This window comes from Danio rerio, chromosome 2 (assembly GCF_052040795.2).
Source record: "Danio rerio strain M-AB ecotype USA chromosome 2, GRCz13ab, whole genome shotgun sequence".
In the NCBI taxonomy this organism is placed as follows: Eukaryota; Metazoa; Chordata; class Actinopteri; order Cypriniformes; family Danionidae; genus Danio; species Danio rerio.
The window spans coordinates 9,497,615-9,521,009 of NC_141022.1; the positions used below are offsets into that span (position 1 = coordinate 9,497,615).

At 37.5% G+C, this 23,395-nt stretch overlaps 2 protein-coding genes across 4 annotated transcripts in view; one reads left to right on the forward strand and one right to left on the reverse strand.

Moving 5' to 3' along the window:
* zzz3 (zinc finger, ZZ-type containing 3) overlaps window positions 1–23,395 on the forward strand; it is a 675,084-nt gene that overhangs the window by 51,009 nt on the left and 600,680 nt on the right. Inside the window, exons 10-12 of one of the 3 annotated variants that reach the window (XM_087239841.1) lie at window positions 2,820–2,954; window positions 3,832–3,932; window positions 7,309–8,853. The exons of 1 other annotated variant lie outside the window; for it this stretch is intronic. In XM_087239841.1, the coding sequence (XP_087095967.1) occupies window positions 2,820–2,954; window positions 3,832–3,932; window positions 7,309–7,453 (381 nt within the window). In that variant the 3' untranslated portion in view covers window positions 7,454–8,853. 3 annotated transcript variants of the gene reach the window in all.
* The window catches only part of ak5 (adenylate kinase 5), a 210,901-nt gene continuing 201,661 nt past the window's right edge, over window positions 14,156–23,395 (reverse strand). Inside the window, 2 exon segments of the mRNA NM_001100084.1 lie at window positions 14,156–14,221; window positions 21,904–22,098. Of these exon segments, the coding sequence (NP_001093554.1) occupies window positions 14,156–14,221; window positions 21,904–22,098 (261 nt within the window).

A 23,395-nucleotide genomic window follows, 5' to 3' on the forward strand; every position in this document is an offset into this window, starting at 1 on the left:
AATTTGACCAGCTCAAAGAAAAAAGATTTTTTGTGTATGCGTCAAACAAAATTTCAACACATGCGCAGAACAACATGAGCATTTATAGCAAATAAACTAATGTAAATATTATCCCAAAAGAGGTCTTACACCCCTATGATTGGTTATTGTCTTCCCCTGCTCAACATAAAGGGCTGCGATTGGCTTTAGAAATTAAAGCGCTGTTTACCAATGAGAGACGCGGGAAGAACAGCCGGGGTTACAGTATATATGCACATAATACGCGGTTATCACAGGTAATCCATAATAGACACAGTGGAGAAAACTTAAACCTCAAGCACGCTCGTGTCCGGATCCACAAGTATCGCTTTACCAGCCAAGAGGAGAGAAAAAGCTACCTCACAAACACGCCAGCGGGCCAATATCAAAAGTAAGAGATTTCTCGCTAGTAGTGAAAACGTGCCTCGTGTGCTGTGCCTTCTTTAGTGTCAATGAAAGACTTTCCAGCAAACTCACAAGCAGTGGAACTGTGCATTATCATCTACCTTTTAAGTAGTAAGAGCGTTTTATTTACTCGCCCTCGCCTCCTTCGCCATAGTATTCTACTGCGATATCACGCATAGGAGATAAATGACGTCAGTACATAATCACCGGTTTTGATTATTACTGAAGCGATATCGAATTTTCCCCGTCTGCATCGCGGTGCACCAAAGAAACAATTAATTTTGACACCACTAATACAAGACATGCAGTTAGACATTTTTTTGCAGCAGTGTATCTGGCCTATACAGAAATGTATAATTGTATATAATCAGCATGAATTCTGAATTACTGCCCAAATGAATAGCTACACTAAAAGTAAGGTAAAGTGTAACCAGAAAAAAAAAAGTTCACTCATTTTTCATTTCGCTCGATCATAGTGCCTCTCTCTCCTTCCCTCTGGCAAATATTTAATTGTCTTTCTTAAACAGGAAATCAATTAAACACTCCACACTGGCATTTTCAGTCGGGATTTGCTTTTATTTGATCATTTGACGATGATGAGCTGCCGTTTGACTGAATCATTAGAGGATGGCTCCGTGTTTGCGTCTCTTCGGCTGAACTGTGTATAAAGAGGGCCGTGTGTTGAGTGACTGCAGTGGCTTGACATTTTCTCTGTCTCTGATACGTAACCTTTATGTGACGCCGGTCAGCGAGTCCTGCAGAGAACATAACCAATTGTGCGTTGCCAGGCATCAGGGAACCTTACATGAATTAGTGAGGGGCTTACTGGGAAGCGTGACATCAAAAGCGTTGAAAATGAAGATTAGGAATGGAGCTTTTCCTTGCTATAAAAAGGATGTCTGTGGTGTCTTAAAAATATTAAGAGTTGATAAATAAATTTAGAGAAATTAAGGCTCTAAAAAATTATTAAAAAGTCATTTTGTCTATTTTGTATCTTCTTTGATTATACAATGTACACTCCCCGGTCAGCAACAATACTCAGGTAGGCTGTTGTAGTGGCACACCTTTCGTGCAAATCATCTTTTGCAGCTTCTATTCCAACAACCAGTATTTGCAAAAACGCAAGTAAGACCGAATCTTCTTTTTAAAAAATGTTTACTGAAGAAATGCAAACAAAAATACAAAGTTACAATAGACTCGATCAGCTCGGTCAAAAAACTGTGTTGCTTCCAACATCCATAACTGCAATCTGACTTAAATGTATGAACTAATGACCTCATGACGTATTGCTGTCGGAAGCCAAAATACCAAAGTAAAGGTTTTTAAATTGTATCAATTATTAAATTATGCATTTTAGATAATACAATCACAATGAATTCTTACTATATTTAAATATAAATTTTTATCATGTTTTAACCTTTTTAACAAAATTATTATCACAAATGAATTATGCATAACTGGCTCTTACAGCTGTGGTGTTGACACGATGCTCAATTGGTAATGAGCCCAAAGTGTTGCCATGAAAAGATCCCCCCACCATTACACCACCAGCACCAGTCTGAACCATTGATCCATTGGCAGATGGATCCATGCTTTTATGTTGTTGGTGCCAAACTCTGAACCTCCCATCCAAATGTTGCAGCAGAAATTGAGACTCATCAGACCTGCAATGTTTCTCCAATCTTCTATTGTTGAATTTTGGTGAGCCTGTGTGAATTGTAGACTCAGTTTCCTGTTCTTAGCTGACAGGAGTGGCACCCGGTGTAGTCTTTTGCTGCTGTACCCCATCCGCCTCAAGGTCGGACATATTGTGTGTTCAGAGATGCTCTTCTGCATACGTCAGTTTTAAGGAGTGGTTATTTAAGTTACTGTTCTATCAGTCTGGCCATTCTCCTCTGGCATCAACAAGGCATTTGCACTCACAGAAATGCCGCTCACTGGATATTTTCTATTTTTCAGACCATTTTCTGTAAACCTTACAGATGGTTGTGCGTGAAAATCCCAGTTGATCAGCAGTTTCTGAAATACTCGGACCAGCCCATCTGGCACCAACAACCATGTCACGTTCACAGTCACTTAAATCATATTTCTTGAAGTGAAGCGCTATGAAAAGTTTCCAGGTGCACTGTAGCTAAAGATTATAAATGGAACAAATTGTTTTGAAATGTCTACTTATGTGGTGACATTTAGCAGATGACATTAAATGACAGGATCAGGCAGCGTAGCCTTCTTCTGGCCTTGGGAATCAGGCAGTGTAGCCTTATTTTGGCCTTGGGAATCTAAAGTTTAGCTGATGTGCTTTGTGTATGAATAGACTGCCTGTTGTAGTGGCGACAGTTTGACAGTTGATGTGGTGAATAGTGCTGTACTGTTCTAACCCTGCTGTGTTGTTTCAGGATGAGGACGGGGTACCGGTGGAGCTGCGACACCTTCCGGAGTACAAAGAGCTTCTGGAGCTGAAGAAACTCAAGAAACAGAAACTACACGAGCTCCAGGCCGAGAGCGCTCTCACACAGCACGTCGGCTATAAGGTACATATGCACATTTGTGTTGTTCCAGCACTCTATTACTGTCTTTCTTGTAAAAAAAACATGTTAAAGTACAAAAACAACATTGATTGCTGTATTGTATTCCACTGAAGAAAACAACAGACATTTTTTTTGAGTGAACCTAATTAAAAAATGTATAATATAATATAAAATAATTTAATATAAAATAAAGTAAAATAATATAATATAATAAAATAATGTCATTTAATATAAAATAATATAATATAATAAAATAATGTAATTTAATATAAAATAATATAATATAATAAAATAATGTAATTTTATATAAAATAATATAATATAATAAAATAATGTAATTTTATATAAAATAATATAATATAATAAAATAATGTAATTTAATATAAAATAATATAATGTTATATAATATAATATAAAATAATATAAAATAATATAATATAATGTAAAATAATATAATATAATATAAAATATAACATAATTTAATATAAAATAATATAATATAAAATATAACATAATTTGTTGTAATATAATATAATATAATACAAAATAATATATAATATAAGATAATATAATTTAATATTATAAAATAAAAAATAATATAATATAATATAATATAATATAATATAATATAATATAATATAATATTAAATAATATAATTTGATATAATATAATATATAAATGTATAATATAAAAATACACATAAACAAAAATGTACTAGCGTTTACTCGACAGGACATTTGCACTAAAAGCCTTCTTCTCCATGTAAATATGAACCATTAAGGATGAGAACTTTAGAGCTTTTAGACATCTCTATAATAGCATAATGTGGCTGTTTTTAATGCTCAGCATCTTTTGTTTCGGCATGTAATTCTCACTCAGTGTGACATATGTGGCATGGAGCCCATCCAGGGTGTGCGGTGGCACTGTCAGGACTGCCCGCAGGACAACGCCGTGGACTTCTGCAGTACCTGCTCTGACTGGTGAGTCTCACATTACATTTAGAGGACAACAGTGTAGATAAAAAAATATGTTTTTTTCCCCTTGCGTTTTGATGTCTTTAAATCTATCTGCATTCCGACACATTCACCAAAATTCTTAAAGTGTCACAGTAAAGCTGTACTGGTCATTCACATATCATGAGAAGCACTTCTCACAAGTCAGATGATTTATACATATAAATACTTGTGTATAAATGTTCATTACTTACCTTTCTAAGAACATGATAGGATTATAACTGCAGATCAATGAAATGGTGATAGCCTACTGTAACGTCTGTAATTATATGAAATAAATAAATAAATAAATAAATGCAACATAAATGAACTCATACAGCCCCTTACAGTCTCCGATATGTTACCAATTACAGAAAAACTACACACAGCATATATTTAGTCCTTATTTGGGTTCAAAAACAACATGAAATATAGCCCACATTTAGAGCAAACCTCTCATCTGTGTCTGTAATCTTCACCAGCAGATGTAACCCCTGTTAAAGAGTAATTTCGTCATTCTGGGTTTATAATAGTCCAGAAGGTGATTATTATAGTTAAACATGGCAGCTTGTTGCAGAAAGAATCATTTGCTGCTGTTTTTCCAGCTTCTCCTTTGTTTTTTCGCGCTTCACTCTCAGGGTTTGTCTCTTTCTGAAAGGATTGAATGTCAGAAGCACTTCAATGATCACAGGCACGTTTTTAATATGAGCTAAAGAAGTTTGTTATTTCAAATATAGCCTTTTGGTTCCCTTTTGTTGTGCTAGGTAACCTTTGCAAAGGGTACCTAAAAAATGGTACGGTTCGTCATTAATATTTTAATAAACTTTAATAGGTAAAATTTACCAAGATATGAACAAAAGCAAGTGCTGCATCAAAGTTTGATTTAAAAAATGGTTATAATAATCCTTATAATCATCAAAATAAAATAAAAATAAAAATGTTTTGTTTAAAATATTGAATAATAGTAATGAAATGACGTAGTTCCAAAAACTTTCTACTTCTCTGTTTACTCGTCTGATTTTAAGGTCAGCTTCTTTTCACTGCCCCCTTTTTTTAAAGAACATCACAACGCCGAACGCGGCGAGTATAAAAGCCTTTTCCGCTTCGCGAGGTGCGCGCGCAGTCAGCGGAGGTGCACAATGCGGCACCAACCGAAAATATAAATCCAGCTATACAGTTTTTTTTACACCAGAGGAACTTTTTCCATATTGCCTAGAACTATTTGCAGTTTACCTGTTTTTAAACAGCATGAACTAAGAACATTTTAGTTCTAGGAATGCCTTTACTACTAATGGGGAGCTAAATTAGCTCCTACTTCACAGTAATGATGAAATAAGAACTTTTTTGGGGTGTGTTGGCACTGCCGGAACTGTGAATGATTTAAGTCTGGGTCATTTGGGCCATTGCCCAATTTGGTTACTACTTTAGATTCCATTCATCTCTGTTCCATCTCCATTGTTATTGCACAAAAACCAGCTTTGATCTTGACGTCCTCCATCCTCCAGCTTTAGATTCTGTTAAATGCAGAGTTTGATTGTGCTTCTGTCCGGCTTACATCACTCCAGAGTTCCTGCTGATGGTGCAGTTGCATGCAGAATCCATAGAGCTTTGCCACCTCCTGTGCAGACTTTACAACCTGCAGCTTCAGTGATTAGGCCTTAATAATTCACATTGAAGGTGTAAAAAAGCACATAAAAGCATTAGTTGACAGCACAGAGGTACTTTTCAGGTTTTTTTTTTTTTTAGAAAAGCACAAGTTCATGCCTTTTGAATCCAACTGAAGTCTTGTGTGCTGCTAATATAGATGCATGTGAGAGACTTCATTGACTTCTGTGTTGAAAGGATGATATTCATTCTTCATTTGTTGAATGACTGTCTAATTATTATAATTATAAAATTATTTGAACAATTTATTGTTAATTATTGACCAGACAAACTCAAAATTGGTTAACAACAATTTTGTGTGAGTAGTTTCAATAACTGAAGGATTGACAACAAATGTCACAGTAATAGGGGAAGAGTGCTGCACCATTCGATGAAGGTGATTTTTTTACATATTTTGTCAGTGAAGCCGGCTCTGTGATCAGTAGTAAATCTCAAGCAGCTGCTTTCAGATGGAGCAGCATTTACTATATAAAGCCATAGTTCAGTGACAAGCTATGTAAACGATAGAGGGATCCTGAAATCGAGAGAATTGTTTTGCGATTTGACAGCTAGTTGCATTGCTTCTCATTGCATGTGATCTGGAAGCAGGTGAAAATGGCACATTTAATAACATGTTTAACAACCGAGCACCGGAATATATTGTAATTTTGAGGGTCTAAAGACGCCCGAAAACTCACAAAACTTTGCACACGCCCCAGAAGTGGCAAAGATTTACGTTTGTTATAGGTTTTGGAAGTGTTCATAGCAAAATGACTCAACAGCGCCACCTATGCACATTAGACAGACAGGCCCCCGAGCTTTATTTCACGCACATGCACGAAAATTGCCACACACATCAAACATGCTAAAACCTACAAAAATACTAAAAAAAGTCTCTTGGACTGAAATCTCAAACCCAACAGGAAGTCGGATATTTTTAACTTCCTCCGCCGAAAAAGTGCAGTTTTTGCCATTTCCAGGTGTTGTGTTTTAACGAACTCCTCCTAGGGATTAAATCGGATCAACACCAAAATTGGCTTTTGTCATCTAAAGGCCTTACCGATGTTAAATCACGAAGATCTAGAGTTTTTGCCAAAGGGTGTGTCTGTGGCGGCCTCACAAACTTTGACGATCCGCCACGAAACAGATAAGAGTCCTGACCTGAACACGTTTACATGCAAATATACAGTTACAGTTAAAGCGCCACCTGCTGACAACAGGAAATGAATTGTTTTATAGTGTAACAAACTCCTCCTACAAATTTTATCACATTGAATCCATGTTCCATTAGTTTCGTCCAAAGGCCTTTGTGATGCTAAATTGTGAAGATCTTGAGTTTTTACTGAAGTGCGTGTTCATGGCGGACTGACCAAGTTCAGTGCTTCGCCATGGAGGAGGAAGTACTTATAACTCGGGCAAACAATGTCTGATCTGCCTGAAAATTCACAGGTTTGATAAGAATCCTCTCCTGAAGACATCTACATTCCTATATTGAGTCACAGTCATAGCGCCACCTGCTGACAGAAGGAATTTGGCTTATAACTAAGCCACACGATGTCTGACCTGCCAGAAAATTCATGTTCAATAAGATTCTTCTCCCGAACACATTTACACACCCATATTTTTCACAATTATAGCGCCACCTGCTGACAGGAGGAAGGCATAAATCTGTCATTTTTCTCAGTTTTGTAACTGTGCACCTTTCTGTTTGCCCCTTTAGTTTGTTCAGAACGGACACCCACAAGCCCACACACAGACTGGAGCCGGTTTGCCAGGCCGAAACCTTCCTGGACAAAGACTACTGCTTACCGCAAAGCACAGGCTATAACTACCTGGACCCCAACTACTTCCCTGCCAACAGATGACAGGGACAAGCTCCAGCGCTACTATTCAGGGCTGGCCTGCAGCCCCCAGGGCATTCTGTGCATGGCTCCATCATCCAAGTCAAGAAATGCTTACGTCTGGGCGAGAGGGTACCGCAGACGGGCCGCACCTCGCCCCGAACCGCTGCCAGAGGGGGGTGGGGTGGGGGAGGGTTTGTGGGAGGGAGGGGGCAACACCCAGCCGTGGGTGTCAAACCTTACCAGGTCTCGTCAAGTAACACTATCTCAAATCAAAAGAAGTGAGAAGAACGCACGAACGAATGAACGAAAAGGCACACCGACATTCCCAATCCCAGGACATTTCGAAGGCAACCCGATGTGTCTCCCTTTGTTCTGCCGCCTGAGTGACGGCTGTCAGAGAGGAACGTCTCCGAGGAGCTGAATTCTGAAGAGAGGCTCAAGATAAAGTGCAAAATGTCGTCTGTAGTTGAAATATTTATAAGTCCAGATTTGTGCTTGAGCTCTTTTTGTGATGCAAGGAAAGGAACTTGGTGCTGATGTCTTTGATTCATACCAGGTTTTGAACCAATCACGGAGGTTCGTTCGCAATTCCGACGTTCTGAACGGGGGGAAAAAAATCCTAGCTGACAGACAGACCCGGTTTGTGTGTGTGTGTGTGTGTGTGTCTCTTGCCATGGGCTACCATTTTCACTAGAAGCTGCTCTTTATTTCCTCTTACAACCGTTACATGATGTTGTCACTTTATTTACATTCATTTCTCGTTTTTTAAATGGCGATTTCAAAGAAAGAAAACAACCCACTCCACTTACCTTGAAGCACTACAGCACGGAGAAGACCAGCTGAGATCCGGACGGCGTTCTTGCACTCTCTGCACACGTGGAGAGCTTTCTTTTCTTTTCTCTCAATGTGTACTGTCGTTGAACATGTGGAGTATTCAAATATATGGTGAAAAGTAGCCAGTGGTAGTTGCCGTGTGCCATTTTTTTTTCTCTTCCCCCTTTCCTGTCCACTTGATTCAAACCTGGCCACTTGTTTTAGAAGAAAATGAAGAACTCGTGGCAGTCGTTTGCCCAGCCATCATCACGCCTTTAGATCCCTCTAATTTTCGCAGTTTCCTCACAGTCCATGAAAAGATTGTATTTTTATTAATCTATTTAAAAAAGACGATGAAAAAAAAACAAAAACAAATGAGAATCGAGTTGGGGGCAGCCGTCGCACACGCGCGCTGCTGCCCTGTTCTTTTATACACATGCATTTTGTTGTGCTTTAAGTAGACCATTTTGTAATGGGTTCTGTTCTATTCACCTCCCCTCCCTTGACCTGCTTCAGTATCTGTGTATAACAATCTGTTCTTAAATAATGTACAAAAAATTGTTAGAGGAGAACTGTGGAAATAAAAGTATGTGAGAAGTCTTTCTACACCACGTGACTCTGGATGTCTCATTCTGCTTTTTGTCTTTCTTAACTTTTAAGCTTGATTTAAGGGAAGATGATGATAAGCTCTTGTAGGGTTTTAGATTTAAGTGATTTCTAGTTTGACATTTCAGCCAGCAGAGGGTGGTGTGTTATTTTGAATGTTTGTTACAGTCCATTCCACTGTAACAGTTCCTATGTTCTACCAATGTTGGTACCGTTATATTGCAGATATGCCAGTTGGGCAGTACATCATGTTTTGTTGTTGTACATTCAAATTAGAGGAGAACTACCATTAATGGGTTTATTAAAAGTGTTCAGTATTACATGTATAGACAAATTATCGGTTTGTAAGCATTCAGGTTGCAGAAAAAAACTGGAGCACTAGCATTTACAGCGAGGGAATGACATCAGAGTTTGTTGTTGTCTTAGAAATAAGTTATATTGATGACATATATATTCATATATATATATATATATATATATATATATATATATATATATTTTTTTTTTTTTATTTACACATTATTATAACAGCTCATCACCCAGTGAGAAGCACAGTGATTCGGCAAAATTAACGTTAAAGTGAGCGGCGTTCATCTGAAAGGTCTATTTGCGATAGCACCCTCCCAATGGATATTGGATAAGACGAAATGGCCAAGCATCCAGCCCCAAATATACAATCTCATTGAAGCTCCAAGTGATTTGAGAGAAGTTAAAGGCCTACAAGTCTTTGGATGCCACAATTTTGTTCTGTGTGGTCATGTGCAGGAAATACTGTTCCATGATTACCAGATTCAAAACTTTGTAGCCCTTAAAACCGATGTTCTGCCTAGCCAAAGACAAGAAAGAAGACAGAGCTATACAAGGCATGGTTAATCATCAACAAGGAAAACAGCAGCATTCTGACAACGAACTGCACCGCAGGGTTTGTGAGCTTACACTTTTAGATTTTATTCTTAGCATTCAGTATCCGCAGTTTACTTAACCATATTAACTTGTTTAGGCTGAAATCATTGCTGCAATCAAAAACATTTCAGCATAGCCTGAACTTACCGGATATAACATGAGAACTGCAGAGTCCAGCATTTTTAATTAGGTCCTCACTCCATTCAGCTCTTCTGATGGCTGTTAGCCAAAGACGTCTGCGGTTGGCATTAAAATCAGTGTGGTGTACGGTAAAATTAAAGTTTTCTATTTCGAATTTGGCATCCTTTTACACAACACGACATGTTTGCTATAGCAACCGGTCTTTTTCTTGAACCCGTGTGACGTCATGTGCTCAATCTGCCCAGTTGGTGGAATGAACTCCCTAACTGCATCAGAACGGCAGTCACTCGCTGTCTTCAAAAAACGACTTAAAACTACTATTTAGTCTCCACTTTCCTTCCTAATTTGCAATTCCCTCTCTGACCTAACTACAAAAAAAAAAAAAACTACTGTTTTGCTTCTTACACTTTCTTTGCATACCTGAAACTTGCCTATAGCACTTATTCATTGTTGCTATTATAGTTGTGTAAATTGCTTCCTTGTCCTCATTTGTAAGTCGCTTGGAATAAAAGCGTCAGCTAAATGACTAAATGTAAGTTGGTAATTCCTCTATAGTGCAGGTCACTCTCTGTGTGTTTTGCCCTGGTGAAACATTGCGACTCAGGCCTGCCTTGGGAAACTACTCCATGATCTTATCCCAAACATCACAACTGAAAACACACCACTCCCATATAAATATATAGTAATATATCTATAGTAATTCTAGTGGATTAATGCTTATAAGAGATATAAGAACATATTTGTAATCTAGCTATATCATTATTATTATTTTTATACAAAATTGGTTATATATATCACATACAGCCACTTTATTAGGTACACTTGTCCAACTGCTTGTTAACGCCAATTTCTAATCAACCTATCACATGGCAGCAATGTATTGAGGCATGTAGATCTGATCTAGACCAGGGGTCTCAAACTTTTTAGCCCGCGACCCCCAAAATAACAATGCACCTAATACTCTCTGAGGTTGTTATAAATCTATAAATGGTCTAAAACTTCCTGATTTAGATGGAATTTGGTATGTGAACACACAAAAAATTGAGGCCAGCATTGAAGCATGCTCATTGGTTGTAACATTGTCACATTTGTGGTTTTCATAGTCAGAAATGAAATTAATAGGAAATGAGCAAATATATCAACATTAGTTCATTAATTTTCCTTCTGGCAGTTTTTCTGTAGTTTAGTCTTATTTTATTATTATATTTTATTTATTCATTTTTTTTTTGCACTGACACTTTCAACATTTATCTGCCTATGAAGACCAAGAGTCTTGGTTCATCTGTTAACGCTTTCCAAAGTCTAATGTTTAAATGCATTCTTGCCAACCTTTAGTTATTAAACATCTTATTTTAATTGGAAAATAACAACTAAATTAATGTAACACTTAAAAGTTGGCCCACCCTTAAAAGTTGGAGTCGGGCATGATCGAGCATAGGACAGGAATACATTTTGGAGGCCAATAGATGTAGAAACAGGATGTTCTCTTCAATCTTACTGCCAACAAAAAAATACTAACATATAAACCAAAAGTGATAAGTGAAGAGGCAATATAGACAGTTAAAACGTTACAAAACAACCTATTGCTAAATAAATAAATTAATTATAGAACATCATTATTAGCTTGGCTAATAAACGCCTACAGTGTTTCACAACCTTTTACAGCTATTTGTGGGTTAAGTTTAATGTCAAAAGATTATTCTGGAACAAGTTAACACATCCGTGACTATATGAATATGGTAAATTCCCATATTAACACTCTATAATTTTGGGACCTTAAAGTATTTACTTAAAGCATGCACATTGACCTGTCTTATTCTGCCATCTTGTGGCTCATATAGAAAATAGCAATTATGTTGAAATAACGACTTATTAATTAGGTCATTATAGCGAGATAAATGTTTTTACGAGAAAAGATGTCGTTATAACAAGATAATTGTCATTTTTACGAGAAAAGATGTCGTTATAACAAGATAATTGTCGTTTTTACGAGAAAAGATGTCGTTATAACAAGATAATTGTCGTTTTTACGAGAAAAGATGTCGTTATTACAAGATAATTGTCGTTTTTACGAGAAAAGATGTCGTTATAACAAGATAATTGTCGTTTTTACTTAAAAAATTTTCGTTATAACAAGATAATTGTCGTTTTACAGGAAAAGATGTTTTAACGAGATAACTGTCGTTTTTACGAGAAAAGATTTCGTTATAACAAGATAATTGTGCTCTTTAAGAGAAAAAATGACGTTTTAACAATTGTGGTTTTTACGAGAAAAGATGTCGTTATAACAAGATAATTAAGTCATTTTTACGAGGAAAGATATCGTAGTAAGATAATTCTGTCATGTTTATGAGAAAAGACGTCGTTATAACAAGATAATTGTCGTTTTTACTTAAAAAAAATTCGTTATAACAAGATAATTGTCGTTTTACAGGAAAAGATGTTTTAACGAGATAACTGTCATTTTTACAAGAAAAGATATCGTTATAACAAGATAATTGTGCTCTTTACGAGAAAAGATGTCGTTTTAACAATTGTGGTTTTTACGAGAAAAGATGTCGTTATAACAAAATAATTATGTAATTTTTACGAGGAAAGATGTCGTAGTAACAAGATAATTCTGTCATGTTTATGAGAAAAGATGTCTTTCAGATAATTATGCCGTTTTTACGAGGAAAGATGTTATAACTAGATAATTGTCGTTTTTACGAGAAAATATGTTGTTTTAACGACATAATTATGCCGTTTTTACGAGAAAAGATGTCGTCATAACAAGATAATTGTCCTTTTTACAAGAAAAGATGTCCTTTTAACATGATAATTATGTATTTTTTTGCGAGAAAAGTCCTTTTAACAAGATATTTATGTATTGTAATTATTATTTTTCATCCAGCAGATGATCCTGTATAGAACGGTGATATAAATGAAGTTAGTGTTGTAAATTTGTTCCTTTTGAGTGCACATGCATATTAGATCAGGCAACCTGAAAATATTCAGATTTTGATTCGGACCCCTGCAGAAAAATCCAGATTTAAACAGCCTAGGATGGTTGGCTGGTTTTAGCTAGTTGACCAGCCTGGTTTTAGAGGGGTTTTGGCCAGCATTTGGTTTCCAGCATTTCCACCCTGGTTTTAGCTGGACAGGTTGAGAGATGACCAGCTAAAACCAGCTTTACCAGCCAAGCCAGGCTGGAAGCTCAGCCAAAACCAGCTATGTCCAGCTGGTTTTAGCTGGTCACTTTCCAGCCTGACCAGCTAAGACCAGGAAACCCCTCTAAAAATCAGACTGGATGACCCGCTAAAACCAGCCAACCATCCTAGGCTTTTAAACGTTTAAAATCTAAATTAATGAGACAGTTGTTTAATTTTGTTGGTGATTCCAAATATGTAATGTACTCGTAAGCTTGGCAAATAGTTTTATAGAATTTGATGTTTCCCCATTCAGACAGAATGCCAGAGAGCCTTTTTAAAGAAGGCCACCATGTGAAATGACTTGCCTTAAAGGGACTTTGACCTTTGTTGTTATTATGCGTTTTCAAGTGGCAAAGACTACATCCGTTGTCTTAAACCTTCAATTATTTGTACATTCACCTTTAATCACAACATCGAGTCTTTTAAGGGAAGGCAAAAATAGAACTGTTAAACATATGAAATGTCTTTTATTTCACTTTGGTTGATAAATAAGAATACAGTTACCAGACCTCATTGTGAAATCGATCCGTGTGAACGCCAGACTGTGAAATTCAAACCATCTCCAGCTCATTCATTTCTGCATTAAATATACAGCAAATCACAATTCTGGCATGCTTGGCACAATATAAATGATGAAGTATAAATCACAAAGCCTCTCCAGCGGCTGGACCTTCATGCTGATCAGGTTTGCTAATTTCATTGCTCAAGGATACTGACAGAACAAGTCCAAAAAAACAGCAAAACGGCACCATAAATGATCCTCATTTGTGTTTTATAGAGCTGAAAGTTAGCTTAAGCATTAGCACAGCACAGGTTCAATACCAAGAGATAAACACTGCCGATTTGTTGGGTTGATATATTTACAGTGAACAGCGATAGTGTGAAATGAGCAGGTGCCGGTGGCTGGTTGGTAGTTTTCCAAGTGGGTGTGTGTACCATTTAGAAGCTGATCGCAGGCGAGTGTTTGTTTGTTTGTTTGTGTGTGCGTGGAAATGTACCGTGGAGTAAGTCTGAAGTGAAAGTGTAGGTGATATTTCTGTCCTCCAGGGGGCAGTGCCAGTCCAACTCTCTAGCAGGAGTCTAAGACCACGCAGATGTGCTCAAAGACGTCTTCCGGGGGCTGTTCAGCATCAATCTACATACACAGACACACACACACACACAGACACACGGCTGTTAGAAATCATAAGCTGAAAAGTAGGGCATCAACCCACAGGAGAACTGTCATACACAGAGCTAATAAATCCTATAAACAATCTGTAGAAGCTTTGAATGCATTCACTTTTTGCTTACAGATACAGCTTTATCTGTTTATTTTGTCATCATCATCATCGTTAGATATGATTACAGTGTAACAAATCTAATTGTATTCTGCCAACACACACCACCTGACAGAAGTTTTGTCATCAATCGTAGTTGTAAAAAATTATAACCTGACTTCAAGTTGATCATTTGGAAAAGATCAAAAAGGTTGATTTTTCAGATGAATAATCTGTTGATCCGCATATTAATCACAACACATACCACAGAAAAGCAATTTTAACCCGAATTGACCCAAGATTTGCACAGAATCAGTTAAGTTTGGTGAAGGAAAGATCATGGTTTGGGGTTACGTTTCACGTATGTTTTTGTGGTGTTTTTTTGTTTGTTTTCTGTTTTACGTTCTCTCTCTTCCGCTGTTTATCCTGTCATGTTTTAGGTGTCCGACCATTGGTTGAAGGAGCTGTCAATCACCATCAATCGTCAACCAGGAGCTGGTTCGCATAGTATGAAAGCTGTGCGCTTTCGCTGTTCTCCAGGTACCCTTGGCTCACCACCAGTCTCCTCACTTCTGTCGGCCGGCCTGTTCTCTTGTAATTGTTTGATTAGTTTGGTTGCTGTTTTTGTATTCTATTTTTTATATACCCATTTCTGTGTGACATTTCTGTGCATGTTCTCCCGTGTTTGAGTGGGTTTCCTCTGGGTGTTCCGGTTTCCCCCACAGTTTAAAGAAATGCAGGTATAAACAAAATTGGCTATAGTGAATGTGTGGGAATGTATGTGTATAGTTGTTTCCCAGTACTTGGTTGCAGCTGGAAGAGCATCTCCTATGTAAAATATATGCTTGATAAGTTGGCGGTTTATTCTGCTGTGGCGACCCCTGATGAATAAAGAGACTAAGCCAAAAGAAACGAATGAAGGAATACGGTATAATTATTAGTGTCCAAAAATAAACATAAATTGCTCTCACAATATTTTTTATATTACTATAAAAGTTATTTTCCATTCAAATTGTAAGAGAAAGAAAGTGAAAGAATTGATAGTTCCCCTATATTTTCAGACTTCAAACTACTACAAATAACTTTAAAACAATTATCACAAAAATAAAGACAGTTAAAAATTTAATTTGAAAGTTATTATTAATATTATTATTATATTTTTATTTAGTTAATTTTTCTGGTAACTTGACATCTGTATTAAGCTCATGCACATAAAGGAACAGCTTTCCAGCTTCTAAGCTAAATATATATTACATTTTCCCCCATTAAAAATCATTTTATTGATACAGTATGTGATGAGGTGGGCTGAATTTACATTCGTGTGCCAGTTAATTTATCCTTTGAATGGAGAGATAGAAATGATTATTATCTTTAAATGACTGCTCAAAGCGCAGCAAATCTTTTTAATGAAATGTCTCACTAAAATCACAGCTATAAATCTTGCATGCCTTTTAAGATGGATTTTATTTTAAAAAAGTCTTTATTTTCCACTAAAATATAGTCACCTAAATAGTCACTAGTTTTAATGATTGACAATCTTAATGAATGTATGGAAAACAGACATTATTTTGTGCGCTTCACCTTAGAGTAAAAGGTCCCACTTTATATGAAGTGGCCTTAACTAATATGTACTTACACAGGAATTAATAGTTTGTTAAAATGTAGTTATTGTGTAAAAACATGTATTTACTGTGTACTTATGCTTGATTAAATACATTATGTAATTACATCTGTAGTTAACTTTTGTGATAACATTTGTAAATACACTGTTGACCATCCCTTACACCTTAACCCACCCTTAAACCTACCCATACCACCAAACCTTTCCATAACCCAACCTCTATCCCTACTCAAAAGCACCACAAGTGTTCTCAAATACATCATAAACACAGTAAGAACATTGTATTTATTTTTTTGAGGCAAGTACATAGTAGTTAAAGACACAATATAAAGTGGGACCGAGTAAAATAATTTGAAACAATATGTGAGCTAATTATGAAATAATTAACATTTTGGTTAAATTAACCCTAAAAAGTCCTAATTTTAAGAGAGATCAAATCTTTTAGCTAAAATTTAGCCCTTAACGTATTTTTCTCAACACAAATTCACAGATTTTTTTTCAACAAATTTTTCAACACTAGTTTTAATAACTGATTTACTTTGTCTTTGCCATGATGGCACCACATAATATTTCACAAGTTGTAAGATTTCAGTATTATTATTATTTTTTTATAATCATTTTTAGGGGTTTTCACCTTTATTGGGATAGGACAGTGGAGATTTTACAGACAGGAAAGTGTGGGCAGAAGAAATAGGGGAGGGATCGGCAAAGGACCTCGAGCCAGGAATTGAACTCGGACAACAGTGCTTTGTTCAGTAGCCAATTAAAAAAATAAAATAGAAGGCTGATAATTTTGACCTTAAAATCTGCCAACCAACTGCCAACTGCCGCCAAACTATTTATTCATTCATTTTCTTGTCGACTTAGTCCCTTTATTAATCCGGGGTCGCTACAGCGGAATGAACCGCCAACTTATCCAGCAAGTTTTTACGCAGCGGATGCCCTTCCAGCCGCAACCCATCTCTGGGAAACATCCACACACACACTCATACACTATGGACAATTTAGCTTATTCTGTACCACATGTATTTGGACTGTGGGGGAAATCGGAGCAACCCGGAGGAACCCATGCAAAGGCAGGGAGAACATGCAAACTCCACACAGAAACGCCAACTGAGCGTTCGAACCAGCGACCTTCTTGCTGTGAGGCGACAGCACTACCTACTGCGCCACTGCCTAGCCACCTCCAAACTAGACTTTCTCTAAAAGAAAAAATATGTAATAGAAAATATTGTGATGTCCTTGTTCTGTTAAAAATATATGGGAAATAATTAAAAATAATCTACAGGGTGGGCCATTTATATGGAAACACCTTAATAGAATGGGAATGGTTGGTGATAGTAATGTCCTGTTTGTGGCACATTAGTATATGTGAGGGGACAAACTTTTCAAGATGGGCGGTGACCATGGTGGTCATTTTGAAGTCGGCCATTTTGGATCCAACTTTTGTTTTTTCAATAGGAAGAGGGTCATTTGACACATCAAACCTATCGGGAATTTTACAAGAAAAATAATGGTGTGTTTGGTTTTAACTTAACTTTATTCTGTCATGAGTTATTTTCAAGTTTCTAAACACTTATAAAATGTGTTCAGTGTGCTGCCAGTTGTGTTGGATTGTCAATGCAACCCTCTTCTCCTACTCTTCACACACTATTAGCAACACCGCAGGAGAAATACCAGCACAGGCTTCCAGTATCTATAGTTTCAGGTGCTGCACATCTTGTATCTTCTCACCATAGACAATTGCCTTCAGAAGACCCCAAAGATAAAGGTCTAAGGGGGTCAGTTCAGGAGACCTTGGGGGCCATTCAACTGGCCCACGATGACCAATCCACTTTTTTAGGAAACTATTCATCTAGGAATGCTCGAACCTGACACCCATAATGTAGTGGTGCACCCCCTTAAATCCCCCCCCCAAAAAAAAACACAACTTACAGTAACTGGTGTTAAAGAGAAGGCTTGTTTTATTTGAAAACAGCAATTGACTTAAAGGGCACCTATTTTACCACCATTGTTTTTTTTTTGGTGAAATTCCCAGTTTGATACGTCACATGACCATCTTCTTATTGAAAAAACAAAAGTTGGATCCAAGATGGCCGACTTCAAAATGGCCACCATGGTCACCACCCATCTTAAAAAGTTTGCCCCCTCACATATTCTAATGTGCCACAAACAGGATGTTAATATCACCAAACAATTTATTAAGGTGTATCCATATAAATGGCCCACCCTGTAGATTTCACATGAGGGTTAATAATTTTGCCTTCACTGTATAAATCAGATGCACCCCAGCTACTCCAACAGACCCGACGAAGGAAAAAAACTCCTCAAATGATAAACTTAAATCTAGTAAACATAAAATTCACTCTATCTTTAGATCTTCATTCCAGTAATCATTATGCTTCTGGCTTAATGTATTTTTGGCAACGATTTTTTTAAAGTGTGTGGCCTTCTGTTTAAATAAATAATGTATCTCAAGGGCATATTTTGAGATGACAATTCAAAGATTCATCAGGCTCAATCATAAAAATGTTCATTTTCACACAGGAACTTTCCAGCAATTGACATAAAGTCCAGTCCACTGAACATTTCTGAAATGTCGGGGTGTCTCTTCTAAAGGTCAGATATTGACCATCTTTAGCTTGTGTGTCAGCAACTTTCAACCCCCCTCTGGTCTTTATATAGCAATAGTGACTATATAATGCTGACTTATTATTTTTTTAATCACAAATTTATTCATTCATTTTCCTTCAGCTTAGTCCCTTATTTATCAGGGGTCACCACAGCGGAATGAACTGCCAAACTTATCCAGCATATGTTTTACACAGTGGATGTCCTTCCAGCTGCAACTCAGTACTGGGAAACACCCATACACTCTCATATTCACACGCTCATACACTGGTCAATTTAATTCATCCAATTCACCTATACCGAATGTTCTTAGACTGTGGGGGAAACCGGAGCACCCTGGGGAAACTCACACTAACACAGGCAGAACAAGCAAGCTCCACACAGAAATGCCAACTGGTCCAGCTGGGACTCAAACCAGTGACCTTCTTGCTGTGAGACGACAGTGCTAACCACTGAGCCGCCGTGTTACCGTAAACATAGCTGTTTAGGCTAAAACAAGGCTCAATTTGGGCTGTCAATCAAAATCTAGTCAGACTTTACATGCGTAGTGACTAGCTATGCTTCCATCCAACTTAAACTTGTGTGCACAACTGCAATATCTCATTAAACATCTGTGTGTCATCCATTCGATGAAATCTCCTGTGGGAGAAATCCACCGTGGGCCTTTTTTTCTTATAAAATAAATGACTAGCACTTTAGAAGGTGAAGTAGAAGAGTAAGGAATGCATTGTGGCATGGAGGAGTGAGACCACTGTTGTGAATTTGAAGAAGAGACAAAACCAAGAGGATTTTCGGGTATTTTCGAAGTAGAATCCTTGAAAGGGAATTCGCTGTATCATTCATTGAAAAATCTCTGAACTAGTGCAGCCAAGCACTCAGTTTAAATACATTTTTGCAGGCAGTGATACATATAGGTGGGACAAACCTAAACAAAGCATGTAAATGAAGTGCTGGGGTCAGCAATGTAAACAGCATTTCCCCAGCCCTCATCTCATCAGTATACCTGTTCACATGTATAAGTGTTACTTCTTTTGAGCCGCATAGCTCAGCCATTGACCACTCCACCAAAGACAAAGGTACAGAGATTGGGACCCTACCTTAAGGGCCTACTCACACTTTGCTACTTGAACCAAGCCCAGGCCCGTTTCCTGGATCGTTTGAGAAGTGTGAGTGCTCTGAATCGGGCTCAGGCACGGTTCACTTGGCCGGCCCTGGCCCGATTGCAAGAGGTGTGCCTGAGTGTGGTTCACTTGGGCTTTGGCACGGTAAGCTTGTGTGTGAGTGCACAATGCACCTAAGCCCGAAACTGAAAGCGAGACGTGACATTTAAGGGACTGTTTCATTTGGATTTATTAATCATTCTTACTGTTCAGTGAACGCAAACAGTCGTAGTTTAAAAAGGCGCAAACCCCTCACTGCACGACAGCTGCACCTTCAGCAAACCTCCTAATTCCTGCAGCACAAGGACTTTATGATTGTTTATAGGCGTCAAAAGTGGCTGATCTGTTTGGCGAAATATTTGAAAGCGTGTCACTGCATATCAAATAACTTCAACGATATAACTTATGAAATCTCCACTGTGCTGAGCGAGAGCGCTTACTGAACAGCGCAGCGTCGATGACGTAAGCATGCCCATACCAAATGTATTGTGAGAGCGGGCTGTCGGGGGAGACAGGAGAGGGGACAAACGTGCTTTGGCCCAGTTTAAGGCAACTGTACATGGTGTGAGTAAGGCCTTAGTATTTGCATCACTTTGGCTCAGGAAGGCAAAAGGTTTAAATGTTTCTCACACCTTGGCTGCTACAGTTTTGAAAACTAAATATAACTTTTCAGTTATATAAATATCACTGTTGATATGAAACTAGATTAAATAAATGTATATTTCCACACCACTCTATAGGAACACAGACACTTAAGACAGTTCTGAGATGTAAAAACACTGAACCGCTTTGATGATAGATTTTAGAACGACCAAAACAACATTTCAGATTTTTTACAATGTGGTCGGTCTGCTGGTTTATCCATTAATGCTAGTGATGGTGAAATGAAGCTTTCTGAACCAGTGAAGCGCTCGACTCAATTGTATCGGAAAAAGGTTCGTTACTCAAAGCTTTCTAAATCAAAGCTCGATGAGGACCTCTTCTGGTTAAAGTGTGGAAAAGCACTGTGTTGCCATAATGTCAAATGTTCACAACTGACCAACTCATTCATGTAGTAATACAACAACAGCAATATAAACAAATTACTCAAATACTGTAGTTTTTACACAAGATATATTACATTACACCACTGATGACTGTAGTAAAATCCAAGGTATTCAAAAGATTATCTTATTACAACTATTCCTGTTCCAAGCGGGGATCAAACCAGCGATTCCTGCATGAGAGGCGAATGCTCTAGGAGGAAGCTATGTGAGTGATGCTACAGGGCTGTACTCGCCAGCTGGTCTCTGTTACACACAATACTATGATATGCGGTGGTTTTCTTTAAAGATATTTGTAAAAAATACGCTAACATTTTAGTATGGTTCAAAACCTTTTTACAAAAATTTACTATTGTATTTTAGTTTAATTACTGGTGTGTGGGACTGGTGCAGTGCTTTGAAACAGAACAAATGTATGTAATCGACGCCGAATCTCTCGCTTTACACTTTACTATGAGGGTGTTTAAACCTTTGAATCAAAATTTGAAGCAGTCACGTTGGTATAGGCAAAAATGAAGCTTCGGACGTCACTGATCACATGATGATGGCAAAACGAATCAAGCTCCGGTACACTGCTTCACTGTGAGATGTATCGTTTTTTTGATACATGCTTTTTTGATACGAAGCCTCGGCGCACAACATCACATCACTAATTTATGCCATCCCATCATACCCATTTTTATTATCACAAGATCTGTTAAAACAAAATCACAAGATTTTATTGATGAAGATTCTGGGATTTATTCAGTAAATGCGCTTCCATCGTAGTTTATGTGCATTTTTTCTTTTCGAATAAAAAGTTTATCCCACTCATGAGTTTTTATTTTCAAAATGTATGCATTAAGCGTTTTTTATGCAGAATTCCAAAATCCGCTTAAAAATAGGTGAATGGCAACAGCTCTTCATTCCTGTCTATCTGATGCCTGCTCTATTCTTGGACTATTGTTAAACACAAAATTGCTTGGTGGCTATGAACGCAGAGAGCTGTCTCAACCACTGCTAGAGGTGAAGTAAACAGGAAGTGTTTGTCCAAACTCATTACCAGATTATGTGAGTATTATGCTGTAACCTCAGTGTAGCTAAGCTTTAACACATGCACCAACCTTATGGAAAAATTCTCTGTGTTGGTAGTGAGCGACCACAGGGTTGATCAGGCTGCAGAACCCGTCTACTCTACGGCGAGTATCTCTGTCTCGGGCTTCTTTACTGTGCAGGCTGCAGGTGGCCCTCTGCTGTAGCCGTTGACTCATGATGTCTGCAGAACATTCAAGTAGCAGAACTATGTCTGGCTGGCCCATCTGAAACACACACACACACACATACACACACACAAGCAGATCTGTCAGATCTTGTGACACAAATTACAGTGATTGAAAGAGTTAAAAAAGAAGCAACAACTGTCAAATTTTTACTCAAAAACTAAACAGGCATTGACTTTTTACCTCTTCTACTAGATTTAAGATAAGTCTTTTATGTCTCCAGAATGTGTCTGTAAAGTTCCAGCTCAAAACACCCATCAGATTATTTATTATAGCTTTCAGAACATTGGAATTTTCTGCTTTGAACACAAAGTAGTTTTTGTTGCTTGTGCCTTTATTGCTAGTTCTCCCTGACCACTGTTCCCACATGAGAATCAGAGTGTCCCCAGAATGTCCTCCTTACCGGCTGCGTCAGATAAACAGCACAGTGACAGACATGAAGGAAGCAGATCTCATGTAACGTTTGTGAGAAATACTACAGTAAGAACATTCCCAATGATTATTTGATGTATTTGTTGTGAAGTTAATTCAAGCCTTTCTGCAATGATGAGTAACACAATGTCGTTACAAAGTTCACGCACACACAAAACACACACACACACACACACACACACACACACACACACACACACACACACACACACACACACACACACACACACACACACGTTTAAATTTGCACTGTTTTTGCATGGCAAATGTGACAAGATACACGATAATATCCATTGCTGTATGGATATCTATTATGTTAATGTACAAATTAAACCTAATTTAACGTCCACAAACCAGGATTGAATCGTCTTCTTTTATAATTGTACTGACATGCGGCTGTGGTAATAAAGTAAAGCTGAAGTAAATCGCTGTAATTTATTACAAATATGCACTGTTTTAAAAACATTTTAAACTTGTTAAACTCAATCTTGACCACATTTGATAATGATTGATGATCACAAAGCGCTGAACAGATCTTTTAATTCCAGTTGTATAGTGCATGTCTTGTCTTGTTGATATGATTATACGCGTTATTACAGAGACATGTTAATAGGCAGCTGTCAATCAATTCGGTGGGTGGGGAAACCGCACTCTTACATCACGTTGCAGTGGGCCTCAAAATGGGAAGGATTTGGATCCTATTTTAACATCAGAAAATTAAAAAAAGAGACTTTTTGTGTTTCAATCACTCCAACATGACTGTGGACACACTATACCTACATACAGTTCTGTTCAAACAGCTTCCAAAAGATGATTTTTATCATAGGTGTCCTTTAAAATCTTCCACTAAACACAAATTAAGATGTTTAGCAGATTATTTCAGGTGCTTTTTGCATACAATAAA